At 45.4% G+C, this 12,994-nt stretch overlaps 1 protein-coding gene across 2 annotated transcripts in view; it reads right to left on the reverse strand.

Moving 5' to 3' along the window:
- Window positions 1-12,994, reverse strand: part of CCDC93 (CCC complex scaffolding subunit CCDC93) — a 92,357-nt gene that overhangs the window by 46,532 nt on the left and 32,831 nt on the right. For both annotated transcript variants that reach the window (XM_060625760.3, XM_060625758.2), the window contains 4 exons: window positions 7,990-8,026; window positions 4,806-4,898; window positions 4,423-4,473; window positions 3,462-3,548 (listed from right to left, as the gene is read on the reverse strand). In XM_060625760.3, coding sequence (XP_060481743.1) covers window positions 3,462-3,548; window positions 4,423-4,473; window positions 4,806-4,898; window positions 7,990-8,026 — 268 coding nt within the window. The remainder of the gene's footprint in view (window positions 1-3,461; window positions 3,549-4,422; window positions 4,474-4,805; window positions 4,899-7,989; window positions 8,027-12,994) is intronic.

The raw sequence follows: 12,994 nt of genomic DNA on the forward strand, positions 1-12,994 counted from the left end.
GACAAGTTACTTAAGACCTCTGATCTTTAGTATCTTCATCTGCAAAATGGATATATCACATGTTTATGTATTGAGCACCAACACTGCCAGGCTCTTGGCAAGGCCCCAAAGTTACAGAGAGAGTAAAAGGTGGTCCACATACACATAAACAGGTAGTTTCGGCTGCATGTGAGTGAGTGTAATGATGAAGGAAGGCAGACGATTACAGGCAAGAAGGCTGCATACTGCTGCGAATTAAATGAGATAATGGTATGCAAGGTACCTGGCACACTCAGGAAAGATTCTTCTGATTCCCCAAGACAGATCTGTGCATCTAGATTTATAAAATGTGCTAAGATTCTGGCTCAGGGAGATGCTGACCAAGGAATGATTTAGCTGGCTGTCAAGTATTAAAGTGGTTGAAACGGTATATAGGTTGGTAGGTATGTGGCATTAGGGAGAGTCCCTTCCCACCCTTTCAGGGACCAGGCACCTCCCCTGGCCCAGCCTTGCCTGGCTCAGCTTCCTTCCCTTTCTTCTGGCTCAGGTTAGTGGGGGACAGTGGAATGGGAGTGGTTTTTGGATAGTCAGGCTTCTTAGTTGCCTGCAAATCACAGTCACAGACTCTCCTTCCTTATAAAAGTGAATGCTAAGATGCAGGGAACAGATTAGACATCCACACCAAAAAGAACACTGGTGTCTCATCTAGCACCTTCTGAGAAGAGTGTTACCCTTTGGATAAAGAGGGGGATGGTGCTCCTTGGCCAAGAGCCTATGTGAACTCATGAATTATATATCTGGGAGCTTTTTTACATTCCTCTTCCCTGCTGCTCTACAGGAACCATATTAAATCGAGTTACATACCTCAGGGAATTGCTTTGAAACACATGGGTTATTTATCACGTTACACTGTTATAAGAATTTGTGAACCTTACAAAGAGAAGCCTGCACATGTGTTTTACTACATTTTTATATCCCAATGCCTGTCAACTTTCCAACTTGTCCCAGGCAGGCTGTTCGACTCATCCCCTGGTCACAAAATCATTTTCACTCTTCCTTCCTCCCCAAACTATCTTGTCCCCTTTCCTCACTAAGCAAAAATCCATCCTGTTCACAGCCTAATTTGGGTTTCTTTCAAGTACCTCTTGATGGCTTCCCTTTTGGGCATCCCTCAACCCTGTCTCTACTTCCGAGGGGTTCATTACTGAAACCCTGAAGGGAAGGGAAGGGAAGGCTATGGATTTTAGATAAATTGCCAGTGCCTGGTGTCAGCCCAATTTATGGCAGTAAGATTACAGTGAAGAACAAACATACTGCGGTGGACAACCTGACAGCAGCCCCATGGTGTCTGCCTCCTGGTGTTCAGGCCTTTGTGTCATCTCCTCCCTTGAGTCGGGGTGGGACCTGTGACTTGCTTCTAACCAAGAGAACACAGCAAAGGTGATGGGATGTATGTGAGTGCATATAGATAGCTATGCTACATAAAGCTGTACTGTTTATCCCATGAGGAGCTGCTGCCCCTCGCTGGCTTTGATGAAACAAGGGGCAATGTTGGGGAAGACCACGTGGCAAGGAATGGAGGGAAGTCTCCAGCTGACAGCCAGCACGAGCTGTGGACCTCAGCCAACAGGTGGCAAGAAACTGAATGTTGCCAACAACCACATGAGCTGAGAAGCAGATCCTGCCCCAGTTGAGCTTTGGATGAGACAGCAGCCCTGGGAAGCACCTTCACTGCAATCTTGTGAGAGTCTGAAACAAAGAACCCTGCTAAGCTGTGCCCAACTGCTAGCCCACAGTGACTGTGAGATAATGAATGTGTGTTGTTTTAAGCTACAACCTTTGTAGTAATACTGCTATGCTGGGATAGATAACTGAATATACACACAGAGGAAGAGAAAAGCAGCCTCTGGCATCTGTGAGCCCAGCTGGCACTCTCAGCAAAGCCTGATTTGTGGGAGCCGGCCTGTGCATACTAGGTCTTCGTGTTAAACATACACAATTCCAAAGAGTGTCAACATCACACAAGGTCTTACAGATACAGGTAAAAACACGACCACTCTGTAATCACATCTGAGCATGGACAAAACCTGATCACTGTTCAAACCACAAACATGACCAAACATCCCCCTATACCAGCTAACAGGAGAATACAGCTTTAAACTTGATTCGTTCCCACCTTTCTAGAATTTTTTTCATCCCTCCCATCTTACTGATACAATTTATTTAGACACTCCTTTATAGAACTGCCCTTCCTTAAAACATCCAACACAGAGCAAAGTCCTACTTTCTTGGTCCTTCCTCAAATCAGCTAAAGTGAGCCCGAATTCCATAGTAAGTTTTTCCTAATGCCTCCTTACTGAGATGCCAGTTGGTTCCCCACTGGTGAGCAGTCTCCCTCACTACCACCAGCAATAAACCTAACTGTTCAGTGACAGTTGTGTTCCTGGTGGTCTCTGGTGGGGGGATATTGACAAAACAAGAGCAAACAAATAAAGCAAACAACATCTACAACAAAGTCTTTCTATGAAAGTTGCATTAAAAACCCATGCAAAGAAGCACTGACTTGGGGGGGTGGGGGAAACAGGAGAATCCCACCCCCAGACATTCTAAGCCATTGTATTGGCTGTCCTGCTCAGAAGACCCCTCACTTGGTGGGAGGTGGCCACCTGCTATGTTTACAGTAGGTCATAACTCCCAGTTTCAGGAGACATCCCTTCCCCAACTACATCATCTGTGCACAATCACTTGAGAATATTGCACGGCGGGTCAGAGCAGAACTAATTTGTCGTCAAGGCTCCTGAGACAGGGAAAGCAAAGCTGGATGCTTCAACAGACATCAACGGTTTAGGGGGATAGACGGAGTACGGCTGGGGAAGGAAGGATGTGAAACAATGCCCTGTAAATCTGATTTTACCGATACTACATCTCCGCCAGACCAGAATCAGTTATGTGCAAAATGATTAATCACTGTCTCCCTGAAATAGTCAAGGTCCTGCTGCCCATTCTTAGGAGAGGGAAAAAAATCTAACACTGAAATATGACTTTCAGGCTTTAGTTCATTCTATACACTTTTAATAAAGTGGAACAAAAAATTTTGCCTTGGGCTTGGTTGAGTTATGGGGTTTGTCTCCTAAGCGGCAAAGCTTATTCCTCGACCCAATCACCAAACTGGGCCCAAGTTATAAGAAGCCTGGTAGAGGAGAAATGCCTGTGCTATACCTCCGGCATCGATTTATCAGATGCGATAATCGCTCTGAGAGACAGGTTTTCTCTTTATACGTATAGAAAAATAGGCACTGCAGAGGAAAATTTACTGAGCTAACGGGCAGATGCTGTTGGCTTTGCGTGGCATGCATGTTTTTGACAAATGTTGCTGATGAATTACAACTTGACTCCATCAATGCTGCAAAAGGGTGTAGGGGCAGAGAACAAATCCTTGAGGCATCACCTGAGGCAAAGATGCCAGCCAGGCCCCCACATACCTTCTCCGCGTACTCAGACACAATCTGCTTGATCTCTGCGGAGCAGAGTCCCACGATCTGGCCCACGGAGCTCGCGGTGAGACGGCTCTGCAATCACAGGGATGGGGGGTGCGTAAGGCCATGCCTTGTCTTTCACAGAACTGGAAAATGCTCTGAGTAGTATACCAAAACAGATAATATTCCCTGGGGGAAAAGTACTCTGGCTTTTGTCTAGGCATTCATCAACAAGGAAGGGAGAAAACAATCCTCGGGACAAATGTTAAGCCCTCTCTCTACCTCCTGAGTCATTCAACTGTGACAGATTCTCCCTGGTCCCCGGGTACCTCTGGAAAATCATTCCTTACCTCACACACCCCATCTCAAGGTCTCTTCCTATGGGTCACTGACAGAGCCTACAGGGAACTTGGAGGGCTTAGGACTCAGGGAAAAAAGAAGTACAAATGGGAGAGATAGAGGAATCTCGGAACTCCCCAAATATCTCTTTACTGCCATAGGCCTTCCCTGGCCTAAAAAGGAAGGATCCTTTCAAAGCCCTTGGTTAAACCTTTTGGACAGGCCTTGAGGTCTGGGCAGACCAACTATAAATGCAGTATTCTATTTTCTACCTAGATGGTGTGGGAAGGAAACAGAAAGTAAGGGCTCTTCTGGAATGGTTGGTTATGGAGAGGCAGGGCTGAACCATGGCTCTTCTACAGAAGCCCTTGGGATGCTGTCTCAGCAGGGACATTCCACTCTCACAAGGGTCCTTCAAGCCCCACAGAGGTTCCCATGGACAGCAACACTACGCATTGGTAAAAAGTTTCCTAAAAGAAAGATCTCAAGGAAACAGGAAGCACTGAGTGCTGAAAACACAGGGTTCTCTTAAAGGTGGTCCCTCTATAAGGAGGTCCCACAGAACAGTGCAGGGCAGTTTCAAGTCCCCACCTCCACACTGTGCCCTCCCCACACAGTCTCCCCTCACCTCTTCATTCGCCATGGCGGTCATCTTGGTCATCAGTGACTGAATTCGCTGCTGAAAGAGGAGTGGGGAGAAGTAGCAGTGAGTGGACCCGACTGCATAAGACTTCCACAACACGTCTAAACAGATCTCTGCGCCACAATCCAAGGCTTGTTTTACGTGATCTGTTATAGTGAGCCTCATGGGGCAGGGGCAGGGGCAGGGGCAGGGGCAGGGGCAGGAGAGGAGGGGGGTGAGAAAAGGAAACTGGAAAGGGTGTGACAGGCCAGCTAACAGCAGGTGACTGAGGGAGGCAGCTGGCCATTTTGCAAAGCTGGGGATGAAAGGGAAATTTCTCCCCAGATGATTTAAACAGAAGCCTCAGGGGACTCATGTGGGCCGCACACCTCTTCAGCAGCTTGAAGCTCATCTTCTTCCTGAGCATCGGCTCTTTCTGCAGTCGAGAGCCCCGCAGGGAGTGTCGTTTTCTTGTCCTCGGTCTGGAAGGGAAGATGCAAAAGTAGCTGAGCACTCGAGATGAAGACTCAGCAGAGAAAGGACAACAATGCAAGGCACGAGTCTGGGAAAGAAAGCACACGCATCTGGAAAGGTGTAGCAGTCCCTGACAAGTGGAAAATCCACAGACCTGAGCTTCCATTTCAAATACAGACCGAGCAGGCTGAGCTCCAGGCCTTGGCCAATGCCTATATCCATTTCTGAACTGCTTGCTGATTAAATTCCTATCAGGTCGTACACACTTGCCAGCCTTATACTTTGACAGGGTCTCTCCCCTACTTTAATGCCTTCGAGAGTAAATCACTGCTGAACAGAGTGCTTTCTTCAAACTGCCAGTTGAGACCCATCAGTGGGATATGAAAGTAATTTAGCAGGTATGACCAGCATCTATATAAGTTGAACAAAAATGATAGAACAGGACATATCAGAGTGTTTTACATGTAGTAAAGGGTTAACTTTTGTTAACAAAAGGGAAGCTTTTGTTTTTGAGGTGTCTGCGCGTGGGTACTGAAATCACAATGAAAAACAGGATTCTTACCGCCAAGAAGCAGTCAACGAAGTTTAAAAACCTCTTGTGCAAAGGATAAAGATCTAAACTGCTTTGCTTGGTGATTAAGCTTCATGCTCCGGACCCAGCCTCAGGCTCTAAATGTACCACACTCAAGACACCCGGATTAGATGCTGTTCCTCAAACATGGGCTGGAAGTCTAGAGTGCCCTGTTTTAATACCACCTCTGCCACCCATCAGCTGGGTGACCTCAGGCTTACCTTCTCTGGATATCGGGGTCTTCTAGGGTGGAAAAAGAGAACTGGTCTCAGAGACCCTTCTCAGACCATCCCAGTGCTAGGATGCTTTTCTACGACATGCCCATAATTGATCCCAGGGAGCACCGTGAGCTCCTATACAGGTATATCTACACATGTATCCCCTGCTTTTCAAAGCTCACATTAGGCCACTTTGCTTTCACAGAAGACCTACGTGAGTACCTGTTGTTGCTAACCAAAAGAAATCTGAAAAGGATTTTCACTTTTACAAAAAAAGGTGGAAGTGAAACCAGTTTTCAGGGCTGGTTTAGCAGTGAGCCATTCATTATGGAGGCAGTGCGTGCCCTGGGCAGTGAGTGCGGCCCACCAAGCTCCCGCCCTGGGACTGACTCTCGGCATCTCAGCATCAAGCTGCCAGAGCTCAGAACTGTATCTGAGCATCTGTGCTTCATCTCAATTTATTTTGTGTACCTGTTAGCGAGGTATGTTCCACAGTATCAGAGAAGCCTACGAGAGGTTATTTTTTTTAGGTGTAGGAACACTCACTCAAATTTTTTTTCATATAAATGAATGGCAACTGCTTCTTAGCTTTACTCCATTTTAGCTTATAAAAGGCTTCATATGTATGCTCTGCTTTATGATACTGGAAGAAACCTGTATCTCTAGGGGACAAGACAAGCCCAAAGTGAATACTATTTAATGGGCATTGCATGATTTTTCCAATCATAATTAATATATCCAATACCCATACGCATAGACAATTTTTTCAGACTAAATTACATATCATATCGAATGTACACATCAAATTCTTACTCTATATCAGACACTACCTGACATTACTCAACTCCAGAAAACACCTAGCATCGGCGGAAATGACTGTTGAGTTGAATAAAAACACAAATGTGGAAAAAAATAAATAATGAGAAAACAAACAAAAAAGGCATCATAATCAGTCCATGACTGATTACTAATGAACTACTGCTACAGATAAAATAGCCGTTGCTTATTAGATATCTCTGTGATGGGTGATTTTATATCCTTTACATTTCAGCCTTCACAACAATGCTGTGAGGCAATACGATTACTGCCCTTATTTTGTAGACGCTGTGAACTAAGGCACGACAATTAAGTACATTGTCCAAAGTCACACAGTGAAGGGATTTGAAACCAGCCAGTTTGGCTTCAGAACACATGCTCCTGGTCACTATTCAGGCCCCCTGCTGACTGAGACAATTCCTACATAAAGCAGAGGGAGGCTGGGAGCCAGGGAAGGCTTCCTGGAAGGACTGAGGGATGGGGTTCTGGACAGAGGCAGGGGTGGCAGGAGAACAGAGCTGAGGGAGTAAGTGTCCCATGCAAGAATATCTGAGTGTCTGATGGGGAATGAGGAAAAAAAATGGTATCAATAGATCTTGAACTACAGGACTCTGCTTTTTAAGAGGCCACTGACAACATTAGTTAGTGCTTTATTTAAAAGAGTGATTAAGGGCAGAGACTTTGATGTCACACAGACCTGGGTTCAGATTCTTATCGTGGCAAATTAGGAGCTTGCGTGATCTTGGACAAATCAGGGAGCCTCTCTGGGCCTCAGCTTTCTGACCTCAGCTTTTCTGAAAAAAGGTAGCAAGCATCTTCCTCATAGAGATGTTCAGGGAAGTAAGTGAAACAAATACACACAGAGCCCTGAACAAAGGGCCTGAAACACAGTAAAGGTTTGGCACTGTAAGATTGACAGGACAGCCCTGCAGCCAACAACTGAAGATCATCAGGAAATACATGAATTAAGAGAAAGTTTTGAGACTGCTTTGTGAAGTTAGAAATCCCCTCTTGACTTACCTGATTTCTCCACGCTAGGTACTAGGTTGTCTTAGGGCAGGCCTGTAATATGTGGCTGTGTTCTAGCTCACTGCGAGCATCCTGTTCACATCTGTCTAGGGTCTCTCTCATCAGATGGGGAGTGCTCAGGGCCCTGGGAATGGACTTCATTGTCACACTTTTGGAGTTATCAGAGGGCACGGAATTGCCCTTGGGGCCATGACTTCCAATCACCTCTCACTTTGAGCCCTGCGATGAGGCTGCTCCCTCAAGTTCCCCGACTTGCCAAGGTGGCTGGCTGCAGATACAAGGGAGGTGCGGTGGCCAAAGGCAGCTGGTACATCCCTCGTGCACCAGGCTGCCCAGCGACCAGAGCACGGACATCCCACTCTTGCTAGGCGGGCAGCCTGTCAGTGTCAGACAGACAAAGGCGGGGTGGGGGGGGGGCACTTCCATCTCTCCAATGTTCTCTCCCATTATCTATGCTTGTCTTACCTTCTCTGTTTTGCTCTGGCGGCTAAATCCATATCTCCTGCAGGCCACAAAAAAGGGGAGTTCAATTACTATTCAAAAGTCACACAAATTTGGTCAAATGCATTTTGGTTGGAGTTTTATACGCAAAGTACCAAAGAAAATTTAGGCCATATAATAACTGGAGAAAATGTTTTAAGTGCCTGAACCAGAAACAAGTTCCACTGTTCTTGAACAAAGGGCCAGCCATTCTGTTTGTCATGTGAATACTACCAATGGCAACTCTCAGAGGGTGCAGAGTATAGTATTCTCTTAAAGTGCAACCATTACTCTTTGAACCAGGGGCTGCATTTCAGATCCACGGTTTAAACTAAAAGCCTTAAAACTTTCTGTACAAACAAACATGAGTGTGTTTGCTTGGGCTAAGCATGCTCTCTAATGGCTATATTCAGAATCTGGGGTCCAGCCCATTTTTCATTCTCAAACATAGTCCAAGCAGGATGTCAACAGTGTTATGCATTCACTTCAGGCAACCTTAAATTCAAAGAAACTCAAAAATGCAATTTAGTTTAAATTAGTTTATTTTTAGGCTCTTTTTTTTTTTTTTTTTCTGTTAAGCAACACTGCAAAATCCATTCAACCTAAGACAAAAAGCATTATGCAAAACACCCTACCTCACTTACCTTCCGAATAGTTTAAAAGGAAATAAAGTTACACGTAGCCATTTAAGAGAAACCAATCAAAGACTCCTGCTCTACCTTTACTGACACCATGCTGATGCCACGTGTTGGTCACTGGGTCGGTACGCTGGCCTCCAGCCTCACTGTGTTCCCGCTCTTCCTCCCACCTCCTATCTGGCTTCCAGTGGCCTCATCCGCATGAGTCAATGGCAGGCCTCTTCCCTCCTGGGCATCCACTGCCTGACACAGAGCTCTGCACATCCTGGGCTGTTCTCCTCCTTTCCTATTCACACCCCGCACCTCAGCTCTGGAGCTACCTCCTCCCCAAAGCATCCCCCACGCGTGGACACTCTGCCTGGGCCAATCCATCCCACACCTGTACACGTTCCTCCACCTCCTAGAGACAATCATGTCCAACTGCCTGTATGCACGTGTGCATCCACTTCCCAGAGGGCATGGGAGCCACTTTTACATTTAGTATGTCTAATGTAGAACAAATAAACTAAAGATAAGTGGAAGAAAATGCAGAAATCAAGAAGCCAAAGTATCACCTGGTCTTGCAGTAGGTTGTCATGTAACTGGAGAGACCAAAGAAAGAGTCCAGGCCGGGCACAGTGTTCCCACTCATTAGGCATAACTCTGTAGGCCCAAAGTGCAGCAGACTGAGGCTAAATTCTGAGTATCCACACACTTTGACCTTATGGCAAATCCTGTGAATTGGTTTCACGATATCTATCGCACACTCCTGTACTGCAGAGGCTGGAAAACAACTCTATTTTCTACACTCCTGTGCACCTAGGGCCTGGAGTGCTATGTAGGCTCCACCTGTCAGGTGCCCTTACTGGAGATCTGAATGTGCAGCAGCTACGTGAGGAGAGAGGGAGGGTATGAAGGGTGTGTTGTATGACTGTGGGTCACACCGATACCCTGGTTGGGGGCCAGCAGCTGTCACAGTGGTGTTCTGATTTTGGCGGAAGTGTTGTGGTCTCTCTGTCAGCAGCTGTCGTATCGGCTTCCTAACTCCACAGGCCACTAGCTAGCTTCCTGGTGGTGGAGGCAAGAAGCAGCATCCTTGGAGGCCCAGTTCTGATGTGCTACTTGGGGAGTGACCCTGGCTTGGCCTAGGTCCCACCTTTCAAACCTTCCCAAGGATCCGTGTAGTCAACCTCTTCTGTTGAAACTGGCCAGAGGGTTTAGGTTCTCACCCAGTGAACCCCGGCCAACAGAGGGTCTCACCAAAGTTTCCCTCTCCTAGAAGTAATCCTGCACCATGGGTGTTCCTTCGTTTTCCAGGCCTTTAGTTCATGCAGACCCTTGGGGCAGAAGACATGCTTAGGCAGACAGCCTTCATCTAAGGCCCCTGAAAACTATGGATTTTCCAAATGAAGCAGTAAACAACTAAATGTGGGAGACTGGATTTCTAGGCTCCTTCTACTCCTTCATAAAGACAGAGGCTGTGGGAAGGCCTTTCTGACCACCCAAAAGCCTAGGTTAGGCCCCACAGGTATGCACTTCTGTGTTTACACCATCACCGTGCTCATCTCACAGTGTGCGATAATTATGTCTAATCCTATAACTCTGTTGAACTCCTTCAACAGAGTGCTTCACTCATTTTTTTAAAATAATTTTTTAAATTGAGATATGACTTGTATAACATAAAATTTATCATTTGATACTATATACTTCAGTGATTTTCAGTAGATTCACTCTTTGTACAACCATCACCACTATCAAATTCCAGAACAGTCCCATCACTTCAAAAAGAAACTCTGTATCTATTAGCAGTTAGTCCCAATTTCCCTCTCCAGCCCCTGGCTACCACTTACCGATTTTCCATCTCTACGGATTTGCCTATTCTGGACATATCCTATAAAATCTTACAGGAATCTTATGCGGCCTTTTGTGACTGGCTTCTTCACTTAGTATGTTTTGAAAGTCCATCCATACTACAGTATGAATCAGTACTTCACTGCTTTTTATGACTAGGTAATATCCCTTTATATGGATAAACCACACTTTGCTTATCTATTCCTCGGCTGATGGACAATTGGGTTGTTTCCACTTTTTCGTGAACAGTGCTGCTATGAATGTTCACAGACAGCTCCATCAGCTTTTGTATCCTCAGCACCTAGGACAGCTCCTGGCACACAGTAGGTACTCAAGAAATGCATGCTGAATGAAGAGTCTGGCTGATTTTTCTAAAGCCCTTTTCTAAAGCCCTCCTTCTCCGTGTGACATGGTGACACTGCTTCCATGACAAAGAGCTGTCCCCAGATGCCTATTAATTCCTGTCTCATTATGTTCACTGGTTGAGAGGTTTCTGGGAGACTTCCATGTTGCTTGAGCTTCACCAAGAGAACATGGTATCCCTTTCTGGCCTATCACCCCTCAAAAAGAACAACGGGATGCTTCAACTTATTTCTACAAAGCATTTACTTCTCTTTTATCTTTCATAGGTATGCTGCTCTCTCCTCCCACCTCCCTCTCCTCTCACCCTGTCTGCCCTGCCCTTGCCTCACAAGTGTCAGTCTGATCTGTGCTGCCACATGCTTCAATTTGTTTCTGCCTTTCCCTCTGTTAGCTCTGACCAACCAGCCCTGCTGATGTCTTACACTGTCAGCACCAACACAGCTCTGGTCTCTTTTCACCCACTTTACTTCCTCACACCCTACACCTTACACTTGATCTTTAACATCAAGGATGTACACCTTCTAGAACAGCATAGTCCGAAAAAAATATGATGAGAGCTAAATATATAACTTTAAATAAGTAGGTTCACACATTCAGGTTATTCCAAACAAACTTCAACTTTTTCCAATAACTAAATCAAGCATGAGTCTTTCAGTGCTACTTAATTAAAATTAAAATTCTGTTCTTGAATCACATTAGTCATATTTCAAGTGCACAATAGCCACATATGGCTAATAGCTACCATACTGGACATCACAGTTTTAGAAAACAAGCTAACCTTCAAAAACAACTGCCCCAGGGCAAATTAAGACAGGTACCAAACTATGTGAAATAAAACAAGGGCATAAAAAAGCTCTAAATACTAAGGGCTGTGGGCCCTGTTCTTTGTTCATTTCACAGGTATTTGCTTAACTACGAGCGGTCACAGGCCTTACCATCACAGAGGATCCAAACAGGTTGGGAGAGACATGCCATATTTCCTTTACTAAGTACAGAATAATTCAAAGCAACTAAAATTAGGCCTCAAATAGTGTGGAATAAGCCAACACCAGTATTCTAGTGGTAGTGCTTCCAAATTCCACTTGCAAGTTGTTAAAAAGAGAGCCATGGGCCCAAGGTGGAATCCCTCACCCCTGTGAACAAACCAAGACTTAACTGCAGCTTCAACCTCTCTAGGAGTGGAATTTTAACCCAATCAGTCTGGAATCTTCTGGTCAGCACCAAAGAGTTAATCTGTCGTATGGACTCTCCCCATCTTCCAGAAGAAGATGAGGTAATCCACTTAATAAGATTCCCTCCTTTCCCCCTAAAGGAAGGTGACCTTGCCTGAAACAATCCTTTCTTTCTAAGGATTGCTAATAACTTCTTGCCTTACCTTCCTTCCTATAAAAACCTTCCATTTTGTACAGCTCTTGGAAGCTCATCTCTACTTGCTAGATGGGAGGCTGCCGGATTCATGAGTCACTTAATAAAGCCAATTAGATCTTCAAATGTACTCGGCTGAATTTTGTTTTTTTTTAAACAAAGTCAAATATACCGCACATAAAATGCATTTCCCCACAGTGGCAGTTTTAAAGCATGGTTAGGTGTTTTAATTTAGCTCCTAAAAGCTGATTGGGCCTATAATAAAATTGAAGTATTATAGACTTACAATTTTAAGTGTAAAATCAAAACCACGAGTCTTGTTTTTCCAAAACCATAACATTTAAACAAACCTATCCAAACATGTTTTTAGCAGGCACACACCATGCTTAAGGCCTTCAGCATGGGTGGCCAGGCTCAAAGTTCAACTTCATTTTAGTGACTGAGAGTTAAAAAAAGGTGGAAGCAGCTGGAATGTTGACCTCCAAGCCACTGTGGGCCCAAGCTAATGAGTAATCTTCAACCCCAAAGAGTTTCAGAACTTCTAACTCCAGGAGTCAAAATACTTTCCCTCTTTTCAAAAGGTGAGATAATGAGGAAACTAGAGGCACTGACAAGAGATGGGGGTTCGGATTCCCAGGTGGGGATGAGCAATTAAGGGGTGCCACGATGTTGATACTCAAGGGAGAGACAGGATAGAGGTGACTGAGTCCCGGGACCAGTGAAGGCCCGGCCTTGCCTGACTGGGGAAGGGAAGGGAGAGTGTGCAAGACTTCTCAGGCTTGGGGGAGGGCTCG

Source organism: Panthera onca, chromosome C1 (assembly GCF_046562875.1).
Source record: "Panthera onca isolate mPanOnc1 chromosome C1, mPanOnc1 haplotype 2, whole genome shotgun sequence".
NCBI lineage: Eukaryota > Metazoa > Chordata > Mammalia > Carnivora > Felidae > Panthera > Panthera onca.